This window comes from Leiobunum rupestre, chromosome 1, assembly GCF_980474605.1.
Source record: "Leiobunum rupestre chromosome 1, qqLeiRupe1.1.hap1, whole genome shotgun sequence".
In the NCBI taxonomy this organism is placed as follows: domain Eukaryota; kingdom Metazoa; phylum Arthropoda; class Arachnida; order Opiliones; family Sclerosomatidae; genus Leiobunum; species Leiobunum rupestre.
Window position 1 is genome coordinate 6716340 of NC_143384.1, and position 26696 is coordinate 6743035.

Genomic DNA, 26696 nt, shown 5'->3' on the forward strand with positions numbered 1-26696 from the left:
GTTCGTTGTATATTACATGATACTACTCTATAGTTGACCTATATGGCAACTGGCAGCTAATGGTACTCAGTAGAGTTAAGTATATTTTATAGAAATTTAAAAAAGTCTGGACACAGAAAATAATGTTTTATTTATATGTTTATGTTATTTTTGAAGAGATAGTCAGGTTTTCAAGTGTCAACATAAATCTGGCAGATTGTAGACCAGAGACTTAAGGTGGATACCATTCGAAACCAATCGGGCTTTATGTTTAGGATATTGAAGGAAAGAAACATGACGATGATTAAATTTGAAATGTTTTTCTCAAAGTTTACCGACTTTCTTTTCTTCATTTCCGTTCATTAAATTTACATTGGCTTTGGTAAGAGGATATTTAAGACCGCTGTCTATCTAAAGAAAACTACCTTTGTGAGAGTAGAAAACTAAACATTCGGGAAGAATATCGACATCAATAGGCAGTTTAGTCATTAAAGGAATTAAAAATCGCTAGCTGGCTTGTGTCTGAGGTGGTGCCTTGCTGTCAAACTGAAAGCGGGTTACTGTTTACTTCTCAATTATTATAAGCGTCCACTAGTGCATGCATAATTTATATCTAATGTGTAACCTTACTGTGTTTTGTTAATTTAATTTCAAAATTTAAAAGGTATTACATAATTTGAAAACGTAACTATCCGAGATTGTTATTTTGGCTGAATTTACATATCTACATCTAGCGTTTGCCAGCTAAACAATGTCGTGAAAATCTTTCGGAAAAAACTTTGATTAAGAAGAACATTTATTAAATGCACTTAGGATTCGTTTTAAGATTAATGGCTGACTGATCTTCATGCGTGAACTGCTTAGTCCAAGCGAATGCAATCCGCGTCGCGAGTTTGTGCCAGATTTGTCTAAGCAAGTTTGTTTTAACAATTTTAAATAGCGCCATCTATATGTATATTTCGAGAAAATGTCAAAAAGAGTATATGAAGCTCGAGGCTCAAATAGTTTCGATTCGGAAATCAGGTACCACGTAGTAATATAAATACCCTTTACAGTATAATCATGACTTTTGTTATATTAATGTATAAATCGGGATGTTTTCGTAAAGTCTGAAACGGAGTTAGTTAGTACGTGATCACGCCGTGAGGCAGACCCGGAGGAAACAAAACGTTTGTAATTTCAAAGCCAGAATTAGTTCGACAACCACGAAGAGGGCTGTGCCGAACACGTTAGCGTACAACCCGTGCAGAAGCCTAAGAGAAGAGTTCTTACCTCGAGAGAAGACGCCTGTGTCGGGAGACCATGACCAAGGTTCCAAGCAAGAGCACGAACGGAAAAAGCGAAGATGGGAAAAAGAAAGAAGAATAAAAGACGGAGATACAGAGAAGCGTTGGACAGAGATTGTACTGGAACGCAACATTTTTAAACACGCGGGGATTCGGGGGAAAGCGCAAAAGAGTCGATTATCATTTCCGCCATCTCTACAAATAGTGTACAAGATCAAAAGAAGAGCATTGTTTTCAATGGACCCGCTACGCGGAATAAACTTTGGCTTATTGTGTTTAACCCTGTTAGTTTTGTACAGTGAATTTAATCTTAAAGTACGTGTAATTCAATTCTGAAAAGCGAATTTTCATTAATACGTTTTTCACAAACGCCGCAAGGACACGATTACAATTTTAAAAGGCGATGTTCTTATTGGGCTTGCGATTTAATATTTTCATCTGCTGAAATCGTTCAAGGGTACATAAAATCAATTTTTTTAAAATAGAGGACTTTAATGATGTATAATGTGCTGGAGCCCAATAATTGTTTTGCGGTCTTAAAAAATTAAAGGTATTCGTGACGAAAACCTTGAATAAGGTTTTTTATGTACTGCACATTTTTAAGTCAACATATTTATCCATTTATCATTTTTATAATAATGTTACTAAATATTTAATTACCGAATTAAATCATTGGAAACAAACTCTTGTTGTAACTCATGACAAAAAATCTAGAAAACCGTGAACACGCGAAAGCTTAACAGCGTCTAACCCGCTGAGGAAAGTAAATAAGGAAACTTGGGTGACTTACCAACTACAGCTAGTCTCGCTTTTGAATTAAGTATAATGGAACCGTCGATGGATCCGGAGCAAATATATTCCCCGGCGTCTCTCTGTTCCACATTTGGAATATACAGAACTCCGTCTTCTACCCTGTGCTTACTGGGTAGAGGTTCATTGTTAGCTCTCGACCAGGATAGTCGGACATCTCGCAAAGTTCCTGCACCGAAATATAAAAAAAAATAATTAAAAAAGCAGAAATTCCACGAGGTTAAATTTACCATCAATCTTGATTATCTAAATAAAAATTGCATTAAGCCAAAAGCAAGTATATAACAATTTCCATAATGTCTACGCTTACAAACATCTAAAATGTTTTCGGCAAAAGCTTTGCAAAAAAACTGAAATATGCTATTGTGGCAGTGTTAATTAAGTGACTAAGTTCAAATACTTAATTGCTTTTCTTCACGATTTTCGAAAACGAAAGATAAGGCTTTTGATTTAAAGCGACTTACAGAAAATACTGTTATAGTATCTGTGAATAGGATTAAATGCTGTGTTTGTTTTAGACACCTAAGTGATGCCAAGGTGGCTTTATTTCCAATTCAAATGAAAACTAAATTTCGATTGAAGTTTAATCGTCATATGATACTTAGGTTACTGGTTGTTCGTTTCAGTATTTGGCAGCTAAAGCCTCAGCACCTCCTATGCCCTCTCATATAATTGTCGTATCCGTATAAATACTTTGCGCTTTTTAAATGTGTTTGGCTTTTTTAAACTGAAATTTGAATTATAATAAAGTTTATTTGAGAAATATTTGTTCTATGTTATCGTATATAAAGAAATAAACCTATTTATCTTATAAGAAATATAAATTATTGACTGGAGGGCCCAAATGAAAATGAAATCAATGAAGGGAATTTGATTTTCTGTTTTTTTAACGCAGACCAATCTGCTTTTGGTTTATCTATATTTCATTAATATTCTTACAAGGTAAATTATGAATACGAAAGATAAAGCCGTAAAGACGAAATACAAATATTACCTCGAATGAAACACCTCATTTGAACATCTTCGCCGACATTAACTGGAGATACTCTGTCTTCGATTAAAATTTCTGGCACAATGGTGGACGTATCCTCGACTAAAATAAATGTTATTATTGCTTACAAAAGGTTATTTCGGGAAAGATTGGGTAAATATAAAAATACTGTGAGTAGGTTCAAAACCACCATTTCCTTAATAAATGAAATTACTACTGAGGACTAAATTGATAGGGAGCTGTTGGCTCGCGTGGCATGAAGGGCTTGCCACCACCCGCCTACACATTGTGAATTATGGCTTCAAAAGTTGCTTGTTGACTTAGGCCTACGGCTATGCCTTGGTATTAGCCTAGCTGATTATTATTATTACTATTATTATTTAAGGTATATTGATGGTCAATATTTCTACATTAGAAACATAACCCTTACAAAAATGGCGGTTTTAAAAATTATATCCAAACATTGGGCTGATCCAAATTTGACCTTGGAAGAAATTTGTATTAAAAATGTGTCATATTTGATCTAATTACCACGTATGAAATTCAACTTTATTCCGATGTGATCAAAATTATTTGTTTCAAAAACAATTGGATATAAACCGGATGAGTCTAGATTCGAGTAAGATCCAAATGTAAACATTTTTTTTTTAAATAGAGCTAATACCCAAGGCACCACCTTCGACCACATAAGCAATGTTGCTTGTGCGTGATAAAGTAACAGGTGGCCGGGTTACAATGCGTAGGAGGGTGGTGGCAAGCCCTTCAAGCCACGCGAGCCAACAGCTCCCTACACTAACTATTACCGTTAACCTCAGCAAGTTTTTATGGGAAGGGGAAACCGACGATCTCGGTGGAAAACCCCTTTAACCAGTGGGGAGAGAACTTACAAACTCTACGCAGAAGGAGTGGTTCCGGATTTTCACCCAGTGCCACTAGCTGGGATCGAACCCGGCTCCTCTTGCTGCGAGGCTAAAGTGCTAACCACTCGGCCACCCCACCTAAAGATATTTTTACGAGGGAATATTCTTTGACCTTTAAGAGACAACATTTTCATAGAAACCAAGGAACACTTCTGGATTATACAAAATGGTCTTTACAAACTCGGAAAAACTCCTTTTGCGTTGACTTTGCAGTTTCTATCCCCTTTGGTTAAAGCGATTTTCCACCGAGTTCTTTGCTTTTTTTTCATAAAAATTTGTTTAGGTTAAAGGTAAAAGTTGGTGAAGGGAGCCCCCTGATTTAAAGGCTTTAAACTTTGCTATAAGTCTTGGTTCTAAAGTGGTGCCTGATTATTTTTTTTAATAAAGCTAATAAAGAAACTAGATTAAATCATCGCAATTTGTAAGCCCTCGGTTTGCTGCAACTTTGTACAAACGAGATAACTTACCTATTAATTGAATTCTTTCCTCTGACTCTCCAGCGCTGCTACGAGCTCTACAAGCGTAAGTGCCGCTATCAGCCGCTGAGACTCGGGCGATCTCTAAAATGGCAGTTTTATCAAAACTGGCCTCGGCTTCACTCAGAGAGACTGGCTGTTGCTGGATTTTGTGCCAACTCAGGTTGGGTTGTGGATCCCCGTCAGCGATGCACTCTAGCCTGATTCTCTCGCCGGGTCTGACTCTGTAAGGGCTGCTTTGCAATATTTTCAGTGATGGTGAACCTTGAACTTGGAGTGACGCTTCGGCAGTAACTCGACCGGCCTGATTTTCCGCGCTGCATGTGTAAGTTCCTTCTTCATCACCCGTCACTCGATTGAACCTATAAATATAGTGATGTAATCATAACTTCAGAGTCTATGGTTACAAGGTGTTTAAAAGTTAGAATTAATGATTTTCTAGCCTATAATAATACCGTTTAACGTTATAAAAGCACCCATATTACAATTATTTCCTCTATATATGAAGCCCACGCTAAAAAATGCCATAGGAAGAACGTATTACATGTAGACGTAGCTTAATGTTGTACATTGTGCACTGCTACACGGTCTTCAGAATTTTTTTGTATAGTGAGCTTAACCTCTCAAATAATTTGTGTTAAAGTTCAGAGTATTAATGACATAAGCTTCCTACGAAAATGCCGTTGCCACTTATTCATGAAAAATTAATAATTTAAAAGTAATTGAACAATCATTAAAAAATTCTGTTTACCTGATAACACCACCATTTAGTATCTCAGTGTTACTCGTAAAAGGACTGCCATCTGCTCTGGTCCAGTCGACTAATGGCGTTGGGTAACCAGCCAACACACGACATTGGAACAGAACGCTTCCACCGCGAATAATAACCTGAGCAGACTCCGGGTATATTTCAATAGCTGGTACTTCCCTCCCTTTAAAAAACAACATTGAATTTATGAGTTTTCAAAATATGAACTAAATCGGCCAATAACGATAAAGTCTTATTAAAAAATCAAATAGTTTCAGATCCATAGATATGTTTTGCAACACCAAATTGAGTCAAGTGTCTTTATGGGTATAAGGGAAGGCTCAATGAAAAACTGTGGTCATATGGCCATAATTAAGATTAAGACCATTATTCTAGAAATTATTTGAGTGGAAGAAACTTTGAAGTAAGCCTGATTTAACTTAGAGCACGTTAACTCTTTAATGTTTGTCAAGGTTTGCAATGTTTTAATGAACGTACTTTCAACTTCGACGATTGACGACGCTTGACCAGTGCCATCTCTATTTTCAGCTTTGCAAAGATATAGACCACGATCTTCTGTTGTGACATCTTCGATTAGCAGCGTTACTTCATCAATCTATAAAGTGGACATAATGAAGTAATTATGAGGTAAATGTAGTTTAAAAGAAACAAACTCTCTGGTCATTTTGAAAGTATTTTAAAACTGTTTCAAGTTATTCATTTCAAATTGTGCCTTCGTTAAATTAAATAGATCAACTTTAATAATCGCCATACTTACAATCTTATGTCTAGGTGTAAGTTCACCACCAATCTTGCTCCAAGAGACGTGTGGTTTGGGGTTTCCACCCACAATGCAACGGATTTCCCCTGTGGAACCTTGAATGAGTGTCTGCCTCTCTGGTTCAACTCTCACAATAGGTGGGCCACGACCTTAAAAATGAATAGCTCAGTTTATTAATAGTTGAAACATTAATAATTAAATCGTAAGAAATAAGCTCACCATCATTAACTGCTACTCTAGCTTGTTGTTGAGAAGAGCCGTGAATGTTTGTGCCAGTGCAAATATATGTTCCTGCTTGCCCCACTGTGATTCTCGGTATTATTAACATTCCGACATCCTGCAAGTAAAATCCAATTACTTAACAGTTCAAACGTTTACACGTTAAAAGTGACACACTAATAAAGCCATTTTTTTAAAGCCATGAAATAGCAGCTTTTTAAAAAAATAATGATAATTCATAATTAACCATGGCTCAAAGTTTTAACATTTATAGTCATATTTCTGGGTTACTCAGTCCTTCTTAAATGTTCATATTAGAAAACACAGGTGGATTAGCAGAATCTACGAACATTTACATGACGTAGTCTAGAGGTCGGCGTTTGAATAAGAAATTATACGATTGTTTATATAACCGAGAATTATTCAGAAATATTCGAAAAAAATGATTAATTTTGCATGTTAAATCGTTTTTTATTCGTATAATTTATTCGTATAAAACAAATAATACTAATTTTAATGATTAATTGAAATTTTTGCGGTTAATTTATTTGTTCCGCTGACCTCTAACGTAGTCTGCGAGTTACAATTATTTTGTATTAAATATAATAGTCTAATCTACTAACCATAGACAACACTAATTAGGGCAAAATAGAGCATATTCTTAATTGACTTCAAGCAATATTTTCTATTACCCTTTTTATTTAAACTAAAGATACACATAGTAATAATAATCAGCTAGGCTAATACCCAAAGCACCACATATCGACTATCACTTAAGTCAATATTAAATTTTAAGGCTTTCAAATCTATTTAACAAATCGAATATTTAACCAAAATATTCGTAGGTCTAAGAATAAATAAAATTTTAGCATCGATTTTTTTATAACAAATGCACGGCAACATAGTTCATTTTTTACACTATCACAAGTTTGCGATAAGAAATATTTGATGTAGGATATTTAACAAAACCAATTGTTTTAATTCGCAATTTAATTTCCTTAACATACGGAAATTGGTCTCTAATTGGTGATGGGTTGGTTTTTACTAGAAGGGCAGGAGCTACTAAATGTCTCCCAGATTTTAAATCCAATGGTCGCTCACCTGAGTGACAGAAGAGGATAGAGGCCCTTCGGAAAAGGACCATCTGATTGTAGGAAGGGGTGTACCGGTTACTCTGCAGTCCAATCGAACGGTCTCACCAGGACGAGCATCGAATGAAGTTGGGCTGATCGTTACTCTAGGTACGTCTATTTCCCCTTCCCCACCAGACTCTGTTCAACAAAAATAACAATCTATGAGTAAACTATATTAAGAAATACCGAAAAAGGTATGTAGTTAAGGCAGTCCATTTTGAATATTTTGAACCCACTAAGAATCAGTGATATAGTTCCAAGTTTGGGGCACTTAAGCCTAAAGGGCAACCCGGAATCCTAAAACTTTCATAATTTCCTTCAGTTTTAAACTGAAGATAGTCTTGGCAATTTCCGGTATATAATGAAGCAAAGTTTAAAATTTTATTTAGAATTTTTTGTAAACCAGTCCTTAAATTAAGCTACTCTTTAAGTAATCGATATATCGGTGGCTTTAGGTGGCTCAAGTGACCCCTAAAACACCTTAGCGACACCAACGCTGGGAATCATTTCCTGAGACGAAGTTAATAGCGTAACCTGGGCACAGCGGTTCATGGTCCCCGTAATGAACAAAGACTTATATTTCTGGCTACGCTATTGGATGAGGTGCATTAAAAATGATTTACTAAGCCTCGTTTAACACAAGATTTTGTTAAATCCCGAGTTTGAAACTACATGTATAACTGTTTAATATCCTGACTGTGGCGAAAATATTGGTGGCGCATAACCTGGAGCGCGGGCGGACCCCCAAAGAATAAGGACATCCTAAAAAATTGAGTTTCGCGGCCGGGACCCAGACACCTTGGATACGCCATTGTATCCTAGCTTAAGATAATCTAAAATCAGTTTATAACTGCATTTTTGGTTTCCGGTTAGTGGAATAAAAACAACTCAAACTAGTAATAAAACATAATTTGGGCCAAGTGATCCCAATCGCTTTGTCAAAACGTGTCGTTCAAAAAGCCATAAAAATTACCTCCTCTTACGAAGAGTACAGTTCTTTGCGATTCAGAACCAGCTGAATTTTTGGCATTACAAAAGTATTCCGCTTCGTCACTTTTTCTCGCAGACGGTATCCTGAAAATTCCGTCAATGAACGTTGCCTGAGGATTGAGTTGGTTATTTCTGCCGCCCGTCCATTGCAGTTCGGGTTCCGGGAATCCCTCCGCAATACATTGGAATTCTACTGGATCGCCAGCTTTAACTTCTAAGAAGTGAGGAACGATGCGAATTCTTGGTGAGGTAGTGCGCCCAGCACCTAAACGAAGGTAAAATAATTATATAGAAATATTTTTATAACAATGGAATACAGGAGATTCAAATAGAGGTGCTTTAGAAGTTTCTAAGGAAGTCGGAGTCGTTTATGAAATGGGGCTGAAAGAAAAAACTTCGCTACTAATAGCGTGATCAAGCTAGGGGTCTTCTAAGCAGACGACGCGTGTTTTTTGCCTTTAAGAACACGCGTCGTCAAGACTACCAATGGAAGAAAAAGATGTCTAGACTACCAATGAAACAAATAGGTGTGGTCACGACTACCAATGAAACAAATAGGTGTGGTCACGACTATCAATGAAACATATAGGTGCGGTCAAAACTCCTAATGGAACAAATAGGTGTGGTCAAAACTCCTAATGGAACAAAGATATGTTGTCAAAACTACTGACAAAAAAACGTGATAGCAGCTGATAGGGTACTTCTAGCCAGATCACATTAAAAGCGGCGAAATTTTCTTAAATCTCTATTAATTTCACCCTTTTGAAGGTCGTCCTAGTTACTCACCTTCAACTATTAAAGTAACCCGCTTCTGGTCCACGCTGTTAAGATCTGAACCAGTGCAAACGTACGTTCCGCTGTCTTCTGGTCGCACGTTGACTATTGTTAGAACTCCACTCGCTTCGGTAGATCGTCTGCCTGGGAATTCTCCTCCTTCTTTGGTCCAAGCCAAATTATATCCAACCTAAATTTTATGGAAAATTAGACTTTAGAAAGTGATTTACACAAATTCATAACATTGCCTCTATTTGAGATTGAAAAACTACTCATTTATAATACCTAGACGAATGTTCTCAATCTGGTAAGGGGAGTTTTAAATCTCTTAAACCAAACACACAGACTCAGTCTAAACAAAGATAAATCTAAAAAGTTACCATCCAGTTCCTATAATACGGAACTAATTTAAGTACACCACGTGAGTATTCTCACGTCAAAATAATATACAGAGGCAATATTACGTATTGTTGTATGAGTAGGCCTTATTGGATTTAGGCACTGATCTTCAATACGTGATTTTAATTAAATGTTCAAGATAAAATGGTGGTGTCTATATGAAAGTTACAGTCCTGAAATATGGTTTGATTTATACCTCTTTGATATAATTATTGAAAACGTTTCGGTAGGACGCAGGTATAAAACTAGTTAACTTTTCAAATCGAGATTCAGTTGGCAAAAATTAATAATCAATTTTCTGTTTAACAAATTTGAAAAAATCAACTAATTACTTCCCTGGTTTTAAAATATCAAAGTACTGAACATTATTCGATGGTTTTCAAATATAAGAATGCGCCTAGCATCTAAATTTATCCTTTGTGAAATTATGAGCGCTTAGAAACGACCGAAAGAAATTGAAACTACAGCTACGAGTTTGCTTTGAGATCTTTAGAAAAGTACCATTAAAAATTAAAATATAAAATTAGGTACAATACCTGATAAATAAATTAAACAGAAGGTAACAGTGGGTAAAGGATAAATGGTAAGGTTAAATAATATATAACAACCAACAGAAATTTGGAAAATATAACCAAAGCGGATTATTGAAGCAATTTATAAACAAATACACCTAAAGCACACCCTAAGATACGACTTAACATGATTTATTATCCACAGAGGTACGCATGTTTAATCCTTTGATTGAAGACAAATTATGTTTATTTAAGATATTTAAAAACTAATAAGATAGGTTTTGTCTGTACGATGTTCCATAATAAATAACAATCAATGATCGTTAGTGGAGTGTAGTTCATTTCATATTACGACGAAACTCGCAAGGAAAATATCGAATAAAGCCAACATACATTGGAAATTCTATGGTCATGTTTTCACATTTCTTACCATCAACTAAAAACGCAAGTAACAAAAATGCGATATTTCAGTATACTACTTCCAACAATTTTGGTTTTCCGCTAGAGCAGATGTAAATGTAAATGATGAATACCCACCATTCAACGATAGGTAATTTGAAGGAGTATGGCTTTATTTTTGGAGGTTAAGTATACTTAGAGTTTTGAAACTCTCCAAAAATTTATATGCCACAGGAATTAAATGTTAAGAACGATATCATCGGTTCAAATACTCAATACACCATAAACATTTTCATTTGATCTGCTCATGCAAGTAATTCATTACCAGATTTGAAATAACGTTGAGCAAAGCCCTATGAACTATTTTGCACCGTAAATTAAACAAGCTACGGTAAATGAAGTTTATAATAAACATCACTATATATAAGAGATAAGTGAGAACATAAGCACTTTTTATATAAAACAGTTTGTCTATTCTCCTAACTTCATGCTATCTCTAAATCTTCTACACTAAATACAACGTAGAATCATAGCAGAAAGTTTTGGAAGTGAGTTTATTATAAACTTGAACTATATAACACATGTAGGTTAAAAGCGACAAAGCTGGTATAGGAGTAACATTGGTTGTGTGGTGTGCAACAAAGGTAAAAGATAGTTACATGAGACGACACCTACATCGCTAACCTGGCTTACACCGGAGCACCTAAAAGTGACTGAGCCACCAGCTGGCACACGTTGGGTATGTGGCTCTTCCACTCGCACCCGGATTGTTTGAACAGCACCTGTTAATATTAATTTGATAAACCAGTATTTTATAAGTTCTTCAACAAGAATGACTAAAGATACTTTACCTCGACTTTCACATTTGCTTCCAGGTTGCAATGGATTTCCTCTGTAATTTGGTGCACAACTAAATTAAAAAAAATTATTTAATAACGAGCAAATACGTTTGAGTATACAATCAATTAAAATTAGCATTATTGTTAATGTTGTTTCTGTAATGGTAAATCTTCCAAAAAGGCAAAAGTAGAAATATAAATTTGGAATACATACGATTCACATAGTCGACCGACATGCCCATGTGGACAAGCATTACATGTTGGCTGGCCGTCGGTATCCAAGAAACATGTTCTAGAAAACCTAGAAACATATTACCGTTTAGTGATTGTTGCACTGATTAAGTAAATTAAGTACTGGACTAATGGAAAATAGTTTTATAAGAAGCACGTTTATAAAAACCTAAAATTCTTGTTATACATGTAGGTCTCCAACATACTAGAAACCAATTAATTAGGTTTGTTTAACATGTAACCAAGATTTCACGTACTGATTTGATGGAATAGTTAGTGGGCAAGGACATGGTTTACAGTCTTCGCTAGTGCCTCTCGTAGCATCTCCGTAGAATCCTTCGAGACAACGTTCGCAGTTATCACCCATTGTGTTATCTCTACACCTCTAAATCACCCAAATATAAAATATATTTTGATTACCTAATACAGCAATGGAAACCAAATAAATATGTATGACACTTACCACACATCTTCCAGTGGTTGCATCACATGATTCAGAATGTCCGTTGCAATTGCACCTCGTACAACGTCCTAATCCTTCACCCGAGTTATCTCTAATGTATCCAGGAGCGCATTCCTAATTATACGAAAAATATATGGGATAAAAGTATGTTAAAACAATTTGTCGATTAATTTTGATAATATATCTTACCTGGCAAGATAATCCGATATAGCCAGGTGGGCAAACGCATTGCTCTACGTCCGTAGCCAAGGCTTGTCCTGTAGTTTGTGGCCTGGCAGTGTCCATCATAATATCCCTGAGTTTTGACTGCTCCATTCGTCTATTAAATGATGCTCTTATGAGTAGGGCCTCGACATTGGCTAAAACCTTCATAAAATCGGATCTTCTGGCTGGTGTTGGGCCTTGGGCGTCTACCACTTGCCAATTTTTCTAAAAGAACGCTTTGTCGAAATAAAATAGAATAAACATTAATGGTTATTTCCTCTTACCTCCTTTAATTCAATTTCAAACGTTCGTGTTTCCCTGTTTCTAAGTTGTGGGTTATTCACGTAAAATATCGAGATACCATTTCCCTGTTAAATTTATACATTAATCGCTTTAATTCTTTTTTAAAGCGAAATACCAATAAATATCTTACAATTATTTCTACGTCAGCGTCATTAAATACTTCCCCATCGGGGCTGGCAGTGTATGACTGAGTATAAACCAATTTACCTCCATAGGAGGCAAGCTATAAGTAACAAAACAAAACAAAATTAGCCTAATTTGTGGAAATGTTTTGTCACTGTCACAAATTACTTTGCTTCCTAAAAATTGAGCTGGAAGAGACCAGTAGTACGTCTCTTGGGAATCAGTGTCTTGTGGAACTCCAGTGAAGCTCATTTCGTTTTGATTAGGGTTAACGACGATTCCCTCCGTTAATACTTTGGACCTATAGCGATTGGTTATTTGGAAGTTATGACTATAAAGATCCGGAAGATCTTGTAATCTCATGCGAATTTGATCGCGGTAGTAAGAGCTGCTTGTACAACGTGACGTAATTTGGAAACAGAAACACTCCATACAACCCTCGGAATTGCTAGAATCCAAGTTGAAGTATCCCTCTTTGCAAGTATTGCAAGATCTGCCTTGAGCATTTGCCTGTACATAAAACAATATCATTGGAAGGGATTAATAACTCGATTTGCTGAAATGCTTACTTTACAGCGGCAACTCTTCGTTCTAAAATCGCAATCCAGACCCACACTGCCTCGTATGTCGCAATTGCAACCAGGACCAGTGGCATCTAACCAAACATTTGAATTTTAAAACGGAGAAACAAACGTTGCGATTAATGGTTTTAACGAACTTTCTAACGGTCTGCAATCATTCGGAGATCCATCTGTGGCAGTTCCAATATATCCAGGAGCGCATTCTTGACAATATTCACCCGCAGTGTTATGTTGACAATTCTTAAACAACATCATAATATTAATAAGAAAATAATAATCTTACAATTCGATAAAACCCTTACTCGACAAGTTCCGACTTCTGGGTCGCAATCACTTGAATGACCATTACATATACATGGATCGCATAGACCCAAATAAAGTCCTGCACCGGAACGTGTATATCCCGAATCACAGTCTTCACAGGACAATCCTTTGTATCCAGTTGGACATCTACACTGCTCTACTTCAAGCGCTCTTTCGCGTCCGGTAGAAAATTCTGAAGCGGTTTCCATCGCAACACTATGTAGGCTGTAGGAAAATATTCAGAGGTAAATATATATTAGCTTAATACTGTACCGATCTGTTTAGGTGATACCTACCTACTAGCGAGAGTATCCGCGGTGTATGTAGCTTTAATGAAAATAGCAGAGATATTAGCTATGGCCATTAGCACGTGTTCTCTATTTGTCGGCTGCCCGTCGCTTCTTAGCCAGCTTGACTATAAAGATAACGTTTGTAAGACATTTGTACTATAATATAAGTTATACTACTATCAAATAACTGGTTACCTCGAACATTGGAATAGTAATTGTTTGTAGAATATTAGGTCTTAGACGTTCTCGATGGCGATAAATCATAGTAATACCGTTACCCTTTAAAATCCATTGTGAGTTAAAAATATCCAATACTTTAAAAGAAATCGCTCTCGCAACTTACGACTAATTGAACATCAGGGTCATTGTTGGTATTTGCTAATCGGCCAGGTTCGTATCTCACAGTGTAGTTCAGCGTTCCTCCATAAGCAACAACTTTACTTCCCAAAAACTGCCTGGGCAGTTGCCAGTAATACGTCTGCGAAGGTTGGCTAATGAAATTTCTATACGTTAGCTCTCTCGTGCGAGGGTCAATAACCAAATCCCGGTCAATTGTGTTCTTTCGTTGCAAATCTGACAAAGCAACACCAGCAGGACTATTTGCAAATGAAAGTGAAACCTGTAAAAGCAAGTGTTCAAATTAGAGACTAGGATAAAAATTATTTTAAAAACCAGTGGCAAATACACGTACTTGATCTCTGTGCCATGAACTGCTCGAACACGCTTTCGTAATTCCCATACAGAAACAATCGATGCATCCCGACGGAGAACTTGGATTGAGGAAATAAGTGTTGGGTTTGCATTGATCGCATCTAGATCCAGTTGCGTACGGTTTACATTGGCAAAGACCAGTCGTTGGGCTTGGATCGGAAGTTAAACTTCCAACAGGATCACATTGAACTCTTCCTGAAAAAAAAAACAGACACTGTTTTAGACATTGATTTAACCATTAATTAATTACTGAAGATAAACAAGTCAAGCAGTTATTCCAATTCTTTTAATGTTATTATCGGAACCAGCTTATTAAATAGGAAACCTATTTGATACCTCTTGGTTGGCATTGGCTTCCAGGCGCGTTAGGGTTGCTGTCGTATCCAGGCGCACAGCGTTCGCATCGCCTTCCTTCGTAACCAATGGGGCAGGCGTCACAAGTTACTTCACCGTCGCTTGCTAAAACGCAAGTTGGTGAGAACCTAAACATTAAACAATATATATATATATATATAAATATATATATATTTATACCAGAACCGTATTTAACGAAACACATATAAACCAATATTTAAGAAACTTAAAAGGACAATTTTACCATTCTTTAGGTAATCCCACTGCCCAAAGATTGAGCAAACTTACAAAGCAGCACAAGGAAGAAAGATAGTAAATAATTTATAATATTGAACGCAACCTATTGCGATTAAGGTACAGCATACCACATTTACAAATTCCCATAAAACAAAAATTACTCTAATAACTATGTATTATTGTTGGTATTTGCAAATTATAATATAGTATTTGTAAAAACCTAACATACAAATTTGGGAAATGCTACTCAAAAATAAAAATAAAAACTGGCTACTTGGAGCAAATATAATTTACATGTAGGACTACGTATCCTAGATTTAGGCTCTAGAATGTAATGAATCACCAATATCTTATAAAGAACCGCAGATATACTAGTATTTCTTTCCAATGCCTGATTCGAAACTATTTTAATGCTGAAACTTACATTATTTAACAATCTTATCTCTAAAGAGCTTTATCTGTGTTAAAGGAGAAAAACCATTACAGGATTCGAGTTGAATATTAAAATAAAGCATCGGTGTTCTGAGATATATTCCAAGATATTTTTCACAATTGATACACGAGTACGTTAACTTTTCAGTAAGTATGTCTTATTTTGTTTTTAAATAATAAGATAAAAATAAAAAAATTATTTAGGGGATTTTTTACTCATATCATTGCAGTTTTAGTTGAGGTTTAGCTTTAATATAAGAAGTATAGGGATGCTACACAAACACGCTTCGCTTTTGCTTGCAATTTTTGTTCATAAGCTATAGAATGTGTCATAGAAACATTTAGAAAATTGCAAAGAATAGAATGACAGATTTGTAACAATTTGTCATAATGACGCTAACTTCCTATGTAGAACAGGGGATTCACATCACCAAAACTAACCCCAAGAAATTATTTTTGATATTATTTCTGCATTTTGTTAAAGAATTAATATTATTAAAGTAACTATTAAACATACTGGTTGGGTTGTGTAATTCGCGGACAAGGACAAGGCTGACAAATCCCTCGAATAGCATCTCCGTAATAACCCTTTCGACATTTTTCGCACTGCCGCCCTTCGGTATTATTTTGGCAATTCTGTCAAACAAAAATTACACTTTAAAACGCATTGTAAAACAATTTGGTATGAATATAAATCCTTATTACCAAGCATTCTCCTGAGGTAGGATCGCAGAGTTCAGAATGTTGATTGCAACTACATCTGATGGTGTCAGGAACGCATTCACCCAAATAACTAGCAGTTGCCCTTTTCGTGTAACCAACAACGCAACTCTGTCATTTAAAACGTTAGTACTCGTACCGTAGGGAATAGTTTTCACAGGAAATTATATTTATGTACACTTGGAATGTCTAAGGAGCCATTGCCACTTGAAGAATCTTTTCAAATTCTTTGGCTACCTACAGTATCTTTGCTAATAAAAGACACTCACCCGGAAAATAGACTTACCAGAAAATTGATTTACGTAACTCAGATCCCTTCTCACACTGAGGATCTTGGAGAATTCATAATGATCTTACCGATTCTCGTCTAGTTTCACGTGAAACAATAAAAAGAGTAAATGTGGTATTATTAATTGTTATTTGAATCGTTTTATTTTATTTTATTGTAATCTCGTCTGTTAACCACGACCGTTTCTTCGAGAATCATCAAGGCCATCATATTCTTGCTTAGATATTCCAAGTGAATATTTGTATAATTTCCTGGTATTAAATGATTAATTCTTACTTCACAAGAACTACCAGTATATCCAGCTGGGCATGAACACTTTTCAACGTATACAGCAATTCCACTGTTTTTATCAACTAGCGTTGCTGTGTCCATTCTTAAATTGGAAATACTAAAAAGAAAAGAATCAAAATTATGTCATAAAAACGAGATATTGTATCATCGAAGAAACTTTCATAAAAACGGAGATAATAATTTTTATTAAATATACCACTGATATTAAACAGGATTAGCCTCGTAAATGGGTAGGGGAACTTGTAAGAGTGTAGATTGTTGGATTGTTGGATTAAGCTATCTATTATTAGCACATTGAGAAATGAGTAATCGAATAGAGGAAATGACACTTGGTATTTGGTAAATATTTTGACAAACAAGATAAAATGAAATTTAAGTCTGAAAGGATTATTTAACTGAAAATTAAACACTCAATTAAGTACTTAAGAATGCCTAAACATGTATCTACATACGCATATCTGCTTTCGAAACATATTGCTTACATTTGGCGGCAAGCTCACCGGTAAAGGCCCTCTCTAGGCGAATAGTCTCAACTTAACTTAAACAAACACACGAAAAATTTTAGTTATCTGAAATATCAAAATAAGTGTTTGTTTGTTTGTTTGTCCGCTTTACAAATCGACAATTTACATCTTAGGCTTCCTAAATTTGGGGTACTAACTCATGGTGACATGACTGTTGTCGTAAGCGGTTTCACTCGCCAATTATTACAACAATTAGAGCGAATAAAGTATGTATAAACCAGGAGTGGGCTTCCCCTTCTTCTCCACCACTATGATAATATCCCGTTCTCTTTGGCATTCCGCCGATTCCTCCCCCTTCTCTCTCCCACATGCACTACGCCGAATCCTTCCCCATCTCTATCCCGTTTTCTTCGGCGTTGTCGGCCTCTCGCTTGCATTCCGCCGATTTCTTCCCCTGCTCTCTCCCACATGCACTATGCCGATTCATCCCTTTTTTCCGCACCTTTATCCCGTTCTCTTCGGCCTCTCGTTTGCATTCCGCCGATTTCTTCCCCTTCTCTCTCCCATCTGCACCGGGCCGATTCCTTTCCCGTTTTTCCCATCATCTTCCCCTTCTCTATCCTGCTCGTTCGTTCTCTTCGCCGTTGTCAGCCTTCACGCCGATTCCTTCCCCCACCGGTTTCCTCGCTTCGTTTTCTATCCCTATCGCAAGAGGTACGTTCAATTCTGTTTTTTACTTCATTTCTCTTTAACCATTGGATTAATTTACTAACAATTTCAGATATAAAGGAACCCTGCTTTTCTATTTATAGCCTGCTCAAGAGTTTGTAGTCTCTAAATTTTTCCTTCAGATGGAAAAACCAAAAACATGGTTTACAAAAATCGATAAACTAAATGAAGTATATTAAAATACTGTTGTTGAAAAATGATAAAAAAAATCATTTTAAACTATTACATAAAAATACTTATAAAACAAATAGCCATATTCACCCGGGAAATACCGGGTACCCCAGCTAGTTATAGATAGAAACAAAATTCCAATGGGGAAGACTTTAACCCCGACCATGCTAAAGCCACAGAACAGTAGGTGGCATTCCAACTTTTTAAAATTAAGGCGCGAGACGGACGTTCGGTGACACTGACTCACTGAGCGTGCGTCGCGTGCAGACAGTTAATATATTTAATAAAGCTTGCAAGTATGTGGAAACTTCTCTAAGAAACCATTTTATATTATCTTTATAATGCAATCTTTCGCATCACCGTTTTACGATCTTCATCTACAAAGAAATAATGCTACTATTGCTAGTAAAATAAGTAACACATTAATGATGATAAGTATGACATTCCCTAGTGTTTTAATGCCATTTTCCAAACCGACCCTTTTTTCGTAACTGACAATCTCGCTAAGCTCCGACTTGAACTGGCACTCGAATTGAGTAGCGTGTCATGGTAGTAGAATATTTCGCTTTGGGCATATTTATACACTAGGGGGCTCTGTTATTATAACGAAAACTTGATAGCGCAATAGCTCTGAAAATCAGTTCGGTTATAATTTTTTCTAATGTATATACTTATCGTTAATAGGTAACTTATGGTAATAATATTCATTTTCGAGTGGTCTTTGGGGCCTTTTGGGCCATTGCGACGACCCTGTTTGAGACAGCCTTTATATTTCAAACTAACTAATCGTACCTAGTGTCCATGGTTTCTTCGTCGTAACTCGCTCTTATTAAAATGCTTTCGACATTCTGAAGAGTCATCATTATGTCCTCTCTAGTGGTAGGATCTATTAAAGGAACATCGCCTCTTCCCTGAGCTTCGTCTTTATGCCAGTCGCCCTTTTCAAAAATATTATGATTTTTAGCCGTAGAATTAACGAATAGTTACTCCTAAAGGAATATATTTTCATTCTTACTTCCCAAAATCGGACTTCAGCGTAATTCTCTCTTTGAGGGCCATAAGCTTGTCTGAGCACGTGGTAAAGTGTCATTCCATTTCCTTTAATTATAACGTCCGCAATTCGTGGTGGTCTAGGAATAAATTGCGATCTATAACGGAAGTTATATCGTAGATAGCCTCCGTAGGAATGTAACTGCAAAGAAAATGGTAATTATAGTAAGGTTATTTTCTTCGACGAGGAGTAAAATGACTGTGAAAGTTTTGTCGAATTTTGTTTGTACAAGAACGTTAATTTTTAACAATAAAAGCTGATAGTCAGTGGTTAAATGATGCTCAATTTAACCTTGTGATTCATAAAATTATAAACATAAATTATTATTTTTATTTTAGACGAATCGAAATAATTAGGCATGTGCGAGTACTCGATATTGTTCGAGTACTCGATCGAGCTTCGAGCCGAGTACTCGGCTCGAAGCTCGAAAATCATTTTTTGAAAAGCTCGAAAAAGGTTCGAGCCTCAAATCGAGGCCTAGGCTTAAATTTCGAGTACTCGAAACTATTATTTTTACCAAGGCACTACTCGCGAGCTTGTAAAAATGGCGGGAAAAGTTACAAAAAAAATATATAGTCCCGCCTAAAGATTTCTTATTGGGTGAGGTACAAGTCCTAGTTGTTTCTGATTGGTCACCAATTTTAAATGTAGAAAATGAAACTAAAACCGTAAGTTAGCTGTTTATTGTTAGTTTTTTGGTGGTTCATCAGTCCACTTTTTTATTGTTGTAATCCCTTGTATGGCCAGTTATAAATTTAGACTTCTCAAATATGGCTTCAAATAAACGTAAAATCTCTGGCAGTAATTAATAAATATAGTTTATTTTTGAAAAATGTTTTACTTAATAAACCCAATTATTCAGAGCCTTTTTAAGCTAAATCTATCACTGAGTACTCGAAACCCCCTTTATAAAGCTAGGTCTTAGTAATTATTCAAGTACTCGAAACTCTTTTTAAACTAAGCCTAATTCTTCGAGTACTCGAAACCACATTTTAAGCTATGCCTAAAAGCTCGAAAGCTCGGTAAGATTTTAAAGCTCGGCTCGATACTCGAAAAGTGAAATTTTTAATACTCGAAGCTCGACTCGAAACCCAAAAATCAAGGCTCGCACATGCCTAGAAATAATTAATCAAGTTTCTAGGGGTAATCAGAAAAACAACTTTTGATACTTCACACGCATCAATTTCAATAAATTATTTTACTCGAAGATCTATTGGAACGAGTTCTTTGTAAGTTTTTTTATTTCTTCAAATTTGTTTAGGGTTTAGCTTTTGTGTCCCTTTTCATCATGGACTATTCTACCTATTCCCTTATTTTATCACTCTTTGCATTGCAGTCTATAGGTGGTTCTTATTAACTTGTCAAGATTCTAGTGGTTTTGGAAATATTTTTTTGGTTTTTGAATATTGCACTGAAGATTTTTAGAATATTGCCCTGAAGGTTTCAACTTTTCATATTAAGAATATCATTACCTGATTTCCGAGAAATTCTTGTGGTAAGCTCCAGTAGAAAAATATACCCTTGGGAACTGACTGCTTAACTCTCTCGTCGACACTGTACTCCCTATCAGAAGGTTGATCTATCGCGTCCTGGTTGGCTGGAAATTCTTGACTAACATCTTCATAATTACCACTTCTTTCTCTTCGAAGAGTTTTTATTGTCATTTCCGTATTCAGAGAGGTCTACAGTATTTGAAAATAACTTTATTACAATCAAACTACGAAAAATTAATTGCGAATCACTGACGTTACTTACATTGGTTAAAAACAGATTGCTGCTGTAACACGTAGAAGATATTCCGAAACAGAAACATTTAAGGCACTCGGATGATGTTTGCGCGACGTCATTGAACATTGGTGGTTGACACAAGCCAGCTTTAGCTAAAAAAGTAATGAAATGAATAGGTTAGTTTCTAATACATCGAATTGTTGGATATTAAATAAATTAGTCCAGCAACTTTAGGATTAAACTTCGGAAAATAAAAGCAGGGCTAATTTTCATTTAGTATACACATATAATGTGTAAATACAGGATAACCAAAGTTTTTCAGATTGAAATTCGTTTAACTTTTATTCTAGTTTTTAAAATACCCCGACTTTTCTCGGACTTTAATCCTTTTTAAATTTGCTTGACTTTTCCAGGAATTTCACGTTTTCCAGGTATTGTTGAAACCCTGAAATAGTCCCCATCATTTGGTTTAACGCCCCATAGTTTATGAGGACAAAAATGCCCCCAAACACTGGACAACTCTAAGACTAAAGTTACTGGACTAAATGTAAATTAAAAATGTCGCTTCTAGAAGGTAAAGCTTACGTTTGACGACAAGAACGCAATCTGGTGTTGCCAAAATATTGTCTTTACTGTTGATTGCTTCGCAACTCCAGGCACCACCATCGGTCGATTTGGCATCTCGAATAGTGACGGTTCCTTGGCCATTTTCAGATTTCGTGGTCACTCTCGGAGTTGATGGAATATGACCCCAGTTCAGTCGCCAGCTTATAACAGGCGTTGGTTTCCCCACTGCTGAACAGGTGATCACTGCCGTTTCACCTTCCGCTACTGTCAGCGTTTCAGGCGGAGGCTGGGTAATAGTGGGTGCGGCTGAGGAAATTTCAGTTACGTAAATAGGGGGCTGTTCGCAAATAGACTTTTTCGGTTTAATATGGGGCTTTTCCCAAAGATACTTTTTTGGATAAATATGGGGCTGTTCCCAAATAGACTTTTTCGGTTTAATATTAGGCTGTTTACCAATTGAATTTTTGGGTTAAATATGGGGTTGTTTACCAATTAAATTTTTCGGATAAATATGGGGCTGCTTACCAATTAAATTTTTCGGTTAAATATGGGGCTGTTTACCAATTGAATTTTTGGTTAAATATGGGGTTGTTTACCAATTGAATTTTACGGTTAAATATGGGGCTGTTTACCAATTGAATTTTTCGGTTAAATATGGGGCTGTTTACCAATTGAATTTATTAGATAAATATGGGGCTGTTTACCAATTTAATTTTTCGGTTAAATATGGGTCTGTTTACCAATTTAATTTTTCGGTTAAATATGGGGCTGTTTACCAATTTAATTTTTCGGTTAAATATGGGGCTGTTTACCAATTTAATTTTTCGGTTAAATATGGGGCTGTTTACCAATTTAATTTTTCGGTTAAATATGGGGCTGTTTACCAATTTAATTTTTCGGTTAAATATGGGGCTGTTTACCAATTTAATTTTTCGGTTAAATATGGGGCTGATAGTTTTTGCAGAAACAAAACTCGGGGTATATCTATTTGAAAATAAAATTTTAGTTGCTGTAACCCAATGTCTATTGACTAGTAATAAAAATAATAAACATTTAGTCTATTACCCAAGGCACCACATTAGGCCCAAGTTATCTAGCGACATTTAATGCCTTCAAATCAGGTGATTGGGTTACAATGCGTAGAAAGATGGTGGTAAGCCCTTCAAGCCACACGAGCCAACAGCTCCCTATACTAACTATTAACCAATTTTATTTACGGGATAAATGTGAATCGAATATGTAGTTAGTTCAACAATTGAGTTTTTATGGTCTTCAAATTTGGAGTATACTAAAATTCAGTGTTATCTAAAACCAATGGTTCACGAACTATTCCTTCAGGAAATCTTTTCAATTGGATGGAAATTAACGAATAAAACCATGTGTTTCTTTAAAAACCTAGTAGATTTTATCAATTAAAACCATTTTGATTTTGGTTTTTTACACTTCTTTATCAAATTCTACCTTTAACAATAAATGTTTTATAAAATGTATTAATTTTTAACAACGCGCAGAATTTGGTTCTGTTTTACAGTTAAACAGGCGTTTTCAGAAGCTACTTCTTTCTTCTTCTTTTTTAAATCAGCTAGGCTAATACCCTTGGCACCACCTTAGGCCTAAGTCATCGAGCGACTTTTAAAGCCTTTAATTCAGGTGGCCGGGTTACAATGCGTAATTTAATTTTTCGGTTAAATATGGGGCTGTTTACCAATTTAATTTTTCGGTTAAATATGGGGCTGTTCACAAATAGACTTTTTCCGTTAAATATGGGGCTGTTCACAAGTATACTTTTTCGGTTAAATATGGGGCTGTTCACAAATATACTTTTTCGGTTAAATATGGGGCTGTTTACCAATTTAATTTTTCGGTTAAATATGGGGCTGTTCACAAATATACTTTTTCGGTTAAATATGGGGCTGTTCACAAATATATTTTTTAGGTTAAATATGGGGCTGTTCACAAATATATTTTTAAGGTAAAATATGGGGCTGTTCACAAATATATTTTTTAGGGTAAATATGCGGTATAAAGTAATCATGTGTGACGTAACATTTCAGTGACCCTAAACATTTAGTAAGACTTGTACTGCGTTTAGTTGAACGGCCCTAGGTTGATCAGTGTGAACATTATAACATAATTATTACATGTTCAATTCTAACATTGCGAACGTTTTCAATGATAGTCTGTTTGCCCAATTGCCATATAAAATGCAATGTGGTTAAGGACTGGTAACTTTCCGTGGAAAGTTGTCTCTAAAACTTTCACTTAGCAAAATAAGATATATTGAAAATTAATAAATTTTTGGAGTGAAAATATTATTTATTTAGGTACAATTATGACAAGTTATTATAAACCTGACTCTTATGAACATGCGTTTTGTAAAGGGATTTAGCTTTAGAAACTTGGGACCTAAACTCGTTTTGACTTGTATTTAAAGAAATGACTCTATCCTACTGCCAACAAAAAGACGAATTTCTTGTTCCAAAACTTCCGATTAGGCAATCACTTTCCGACCTATATAAATCTGTGTCATACTTATATATTTTATGGTACTCATGGTATGATTTGTATTAATGCATTATTTATTGAGTGTTATGCTCTACTTAATTAGGTAGAATATAAACTAGAGATATAAATCTGCGTCTCACATTATTTATCTATAAACTTTCGCTAAATGTCGCTTGCGACCAGATGTGTAGTTTATATTTTACATTTCTACACGGTAACCTTGTAACTTTAAAGTAGGCTTCTTTTCCTAATATGGGGAGCCTAAACATTTTAAATAAGCAAAAAACGTGGGGGGTTAACATTTAAATTATTTTAAATAATCAGATCATTTTTACAAGGAGCGTAGAAAATGAAATTTAGTGTATGTATCACCATGTTTAGTAATACATAATCCTTCTATGGGTCTGCTCTTAGATTTGGTCTATCTGATCCAAATATCCTGGCACCACCACTGCGCAGGATTATGGTATGTTTTATGTTATTCATCGTAAATTATAATGTTAACCCAGTAGGCATTAATAAACCAACTCAAATATCTAATTGGGAATGTGTAATTTTTTAAATATTTTGTCTCTTTGGTCAGGATTTTAAATCCTTTAGAAGTTGAAAAATAAAGGATAAATAGGTCGCTTACTACAGCCGACTTCATCGCTGTTATCTTGACAGTCAAATTCGCCATCGCAGTGGAAACTTTTGGGAATGCATTGATCTCGCGATCCACATTGGAATTCGTCGTAGCGGCAATGTGAACCAGGAACCGTTGGCTCTGAAAAATAATTCAGTTATTGATCAAGCTCTTCAAAATAACTATTAATTTAAACCACGGTTTAAATGGAATTGAAACTTGTAAGTAACAGGTTATTACGATGCTTTAAAACAATTTGTTTATAAAAATACATCTGTTTTAAATGGTATAATATTAATTGAATCCTTGAAAATTAAACTGTATTTTTAGTATACAACAACAAAAAGACTACTAGAAACTGCTGTTCATTAAATGTGCAACCTAATTAATGCGTTTTTGATTGCATCTGGTTCATGGACAAAAAGTATTCACTTTTCGTATTATCTTTACAATCAGAATAATCACTTGCAAGATATAGAAAAAACCTCTTAAAGAAATGAGACTAATCGTATTAATTCGTAACCTTCTAAAGAAACAATAAAATAAGGTTAAAATGAAGTTAAACCATCGGTAATTCAAATTACTTGTACATAGCGTAACAACCAATTTACAAGTATAATCCTAATTTTATCACTAGGACCGAATTGGACCGTTAAATTAGAATTTAGCCTAAATATCAAAACAACTGGCTTAACTCCAAAATGTCTGAAGTTTCCGGGTTACAAACGTGAGCAACAGGCTCTATTTGGGGCAATTACGTGAAAGAATATAATTACTAGGTGTCATTAACGCGAAGAAATAGAAAATTAAAAACTGTTTTTAATTTCCAGCATTCTCGAGAAAGAAGCTGGATCTCAAGGAAAACATCTTTTACGAATACCTTCGAAGCAATAAACAAAAATTTATCTGGCTCCGCGTCGCGCATTCCCAAAACGATGAGAGAATTTGTCAGATTCTCATCAGCAAGATTCCCCCATTTATCAAACGCAACTGTGGAGGCTTGAGTTTCTCACGTAAGTAAGTTACGCTATTATTTTGACCTTAACTTAATCGTATTTAATGTTAACCTAAATTTATGTATACTTCTATCTTTTATAGGGATTTAAAATTTCAGAAAATGTCTTGATCAATATGAGGTGTAAAATATTTAGAATTTGGTCGAAAGCTTACTTTTAGAGAATTAGTCCGTCCCTGAGAAATTTTAGAAAACAATTTGTGTCTCATTTTGACACAGCTTAATGAACTTAATATTATCAAAATGAAATCCCTTGTTTAACGTTTTAACGATATCGTTACATTCTCAAAGACGCCCAAGACAAATTGTTTCGCATAAAAAAAATTCGGGGTATATCTATTTGAAAATAAAATTTTAGTTGCTGTAACCCAATGTCTATTGACTAGTAATAAAAATAATAAACATTTAGTCTATTACCCAAGGCACCACATTAGGCCCAAGTTATCTAGCGACATTTAATGCCTTCAAATCAGGTGATTGGGTTACAATGCGTAGAAAGATGGTGGTAATCCCTTCAAGCCACACGAGCCAACAGCTCCCTATACTAACTATTAACCAATTTTATTTACGGGATAAATGTGAATCGAATGTGTCGTTAGTTCAACGACAATTGAGGTTTTTACGGTATTCAAATTTGGGGTATACTAAAATTCAGTGTTAGCTAAAACCAATGGTTCAAGAACTATTCCTTGAAGAAATCTTTTCAATTGGATGGAAATTCACGAATAAAACCAAGTGTTTCTTTAAAAACCTAGTAGATTTTATCAATTAAAACTATTTTGATTTTGGTTTTTTACACTTTTCTTTATCAAATTCTACCTTTAACAATAAATGTTTTATAAAATGTATTATGTTTAAACAACGCGCAGAATTTGCTTCTGTTTTACAGTTAAACAGGCGTTTTCAGAAGCTACTTTTTCATCATCTAGGCTAATACCCAAGGCACCACCTTAGGACTTAGTCATCGAGCGACTTTTAAAGCCTTTAATTCAGGTGGCCGGGTTACAATGCGTAGGAGGGTGGTGGCAAGCCCTTCATTCCACGCGAGCCAAC

The 26696-nt window shown here is 35.4% G+C and overlaps 1 protein-coding gene and 1 long non-coding RNA gene across 29 annotated transcripts in view; one reads left to right on the top strand and one right to left on the bottom strand.

Annotated features, from left to right (window-relative positions):
* trol (terribly reduced optic lobes) overlaps positions 1 to 26696 on the bottom strand; it is a 261569-nt gene that overhangs the window by 25399 nt on the left and 209474 nt on the right. For 25 of the 28 annotated variants that reach the window (XM_090174540.1, XM_090174575.1, XM_090174582.1 and 22 more), the window contains 36 exons: positions 24638 to 24769; positions 21517 to 21804; positions 20959 to 21083; positions 20676 to 20885; positions 19168 to 19344; positions 18945 to 19090; positions 16774 to 16885; positions 16194 to 16319; positions 16006 to 16124; positions 14802 to 14947; positions 14446 to 14660; positions 14098 to 14373; positions 13950 to 14033; positions 13761 to 13879; positions 13464 to 13689; positions 13299 to 13401; positions 13150 to 13235; positions 12749 to 13090; positions 12588 to 12680; positions 12439 to 12522; positions 12140 to 12379; positions 11951 to 12064; positions 11745 to 11872; positions 11471 to 11557; positions 11093 to 11327; positions 9120 to 9297; positions 8317 to 8598; positions 7312 to 7481; positions 6211 to 6328; positions 5989 to 6140; positions 5709 to 5826; positions 5214 to 5394; positions 4454 to 4824; positions 3070 to 3168; positions 2056 to 2244; positions 1252 to 1266 (listed from right to left, as the gene is read on the bottom strand). In XM_090174540.1, the coding sequence (XP_090030666.1) occupies positions 1252 to 1266; positions 2056 to 2244; positions 3070 to 3168; positions 4454 to 4824; positions 5214 to 5394; positions 5709 to 5826; positions 5989 to 6140; positions 6211 to 6328; positions 7312 to 7481; positions 8317 to 8598; positions 9120 to 9297; positions 11093 to 11327; positions 11471 to 11557; positions 11745 to 11872; positions 11951 to 12064; positions 12140 to 12379; positions 12439 to 12522; positions 12588 to 12680; positions 12749 to 13090; positions 13150 to 13235; positions 13299 to 13401; positions 13464 to 13689; positions 13761 to 13879; positions 13950 to 14033; positions 14098 to 14373; positions 14446 to 14660; positions 14802 to 14947; positions 16006 to 16124; positions 16194 to 16319; positions 16774 to 16885; positions 18945 to 19090; positions 19168 to 19344; positions 20676 to 20885; positions 20959 to 21083; positions 21517 to 21804; positions 24638 to 24769 (5886 nt within the window). The remainder of the gene's footprint in view (positions 1 to 1251; positions 1267 to 2055; positions 2245 to 3069; positions 3169 to 4453; positions 4825 to 5213; positions 5395 to 5708; positions 5827 to 5988; positions 6141 to 6210; positions 6329 to 7311; positions 7482 to 8316; positions 8599 to 9119; positions 9298 to 11092; positions 11328 to 11470; positions 11558 to 11744; positions 11873 to 11950; positions 12065 to 12139; positions 12380 to 12438; positions 12523 to 12587; positions 12681 to 12748; positions 13091 to 13149; positions 13236 to 13298; positions 13402 to 13463; positions 13690 to 13760; positions 13880 to 13949; positions 14034 to 14097; positions 14374 to 14445; positions 14661 to 14801; positions 14948 to 16005; positions 16125 to 16193; positions 16320 to 16773; positions 16886 to 18944; positions 19091 to 19167; positions 19345 to 20675; positions 20886 to 20958; positions 21084 to 21516; positions 21805 to 24637; positions 24770 to 26696) is intronic. The other 3 variants (XM_090174600.1, XM_090174590.1, XM_090174557.1) reach the window with 3 other exon arrangements.
* LOC149960517 (uncharacterized) lies at positions 25273 to 25793 on the top strand. The gene is made up of 3 exons (XR_016480840.1): positions 25273 to 25355; positions 25459 to 25645; positions 25727 to 25793. It is a non-coding gene; the product is annotated as an uncharacterized LOC149960517 (long non-coding RNA).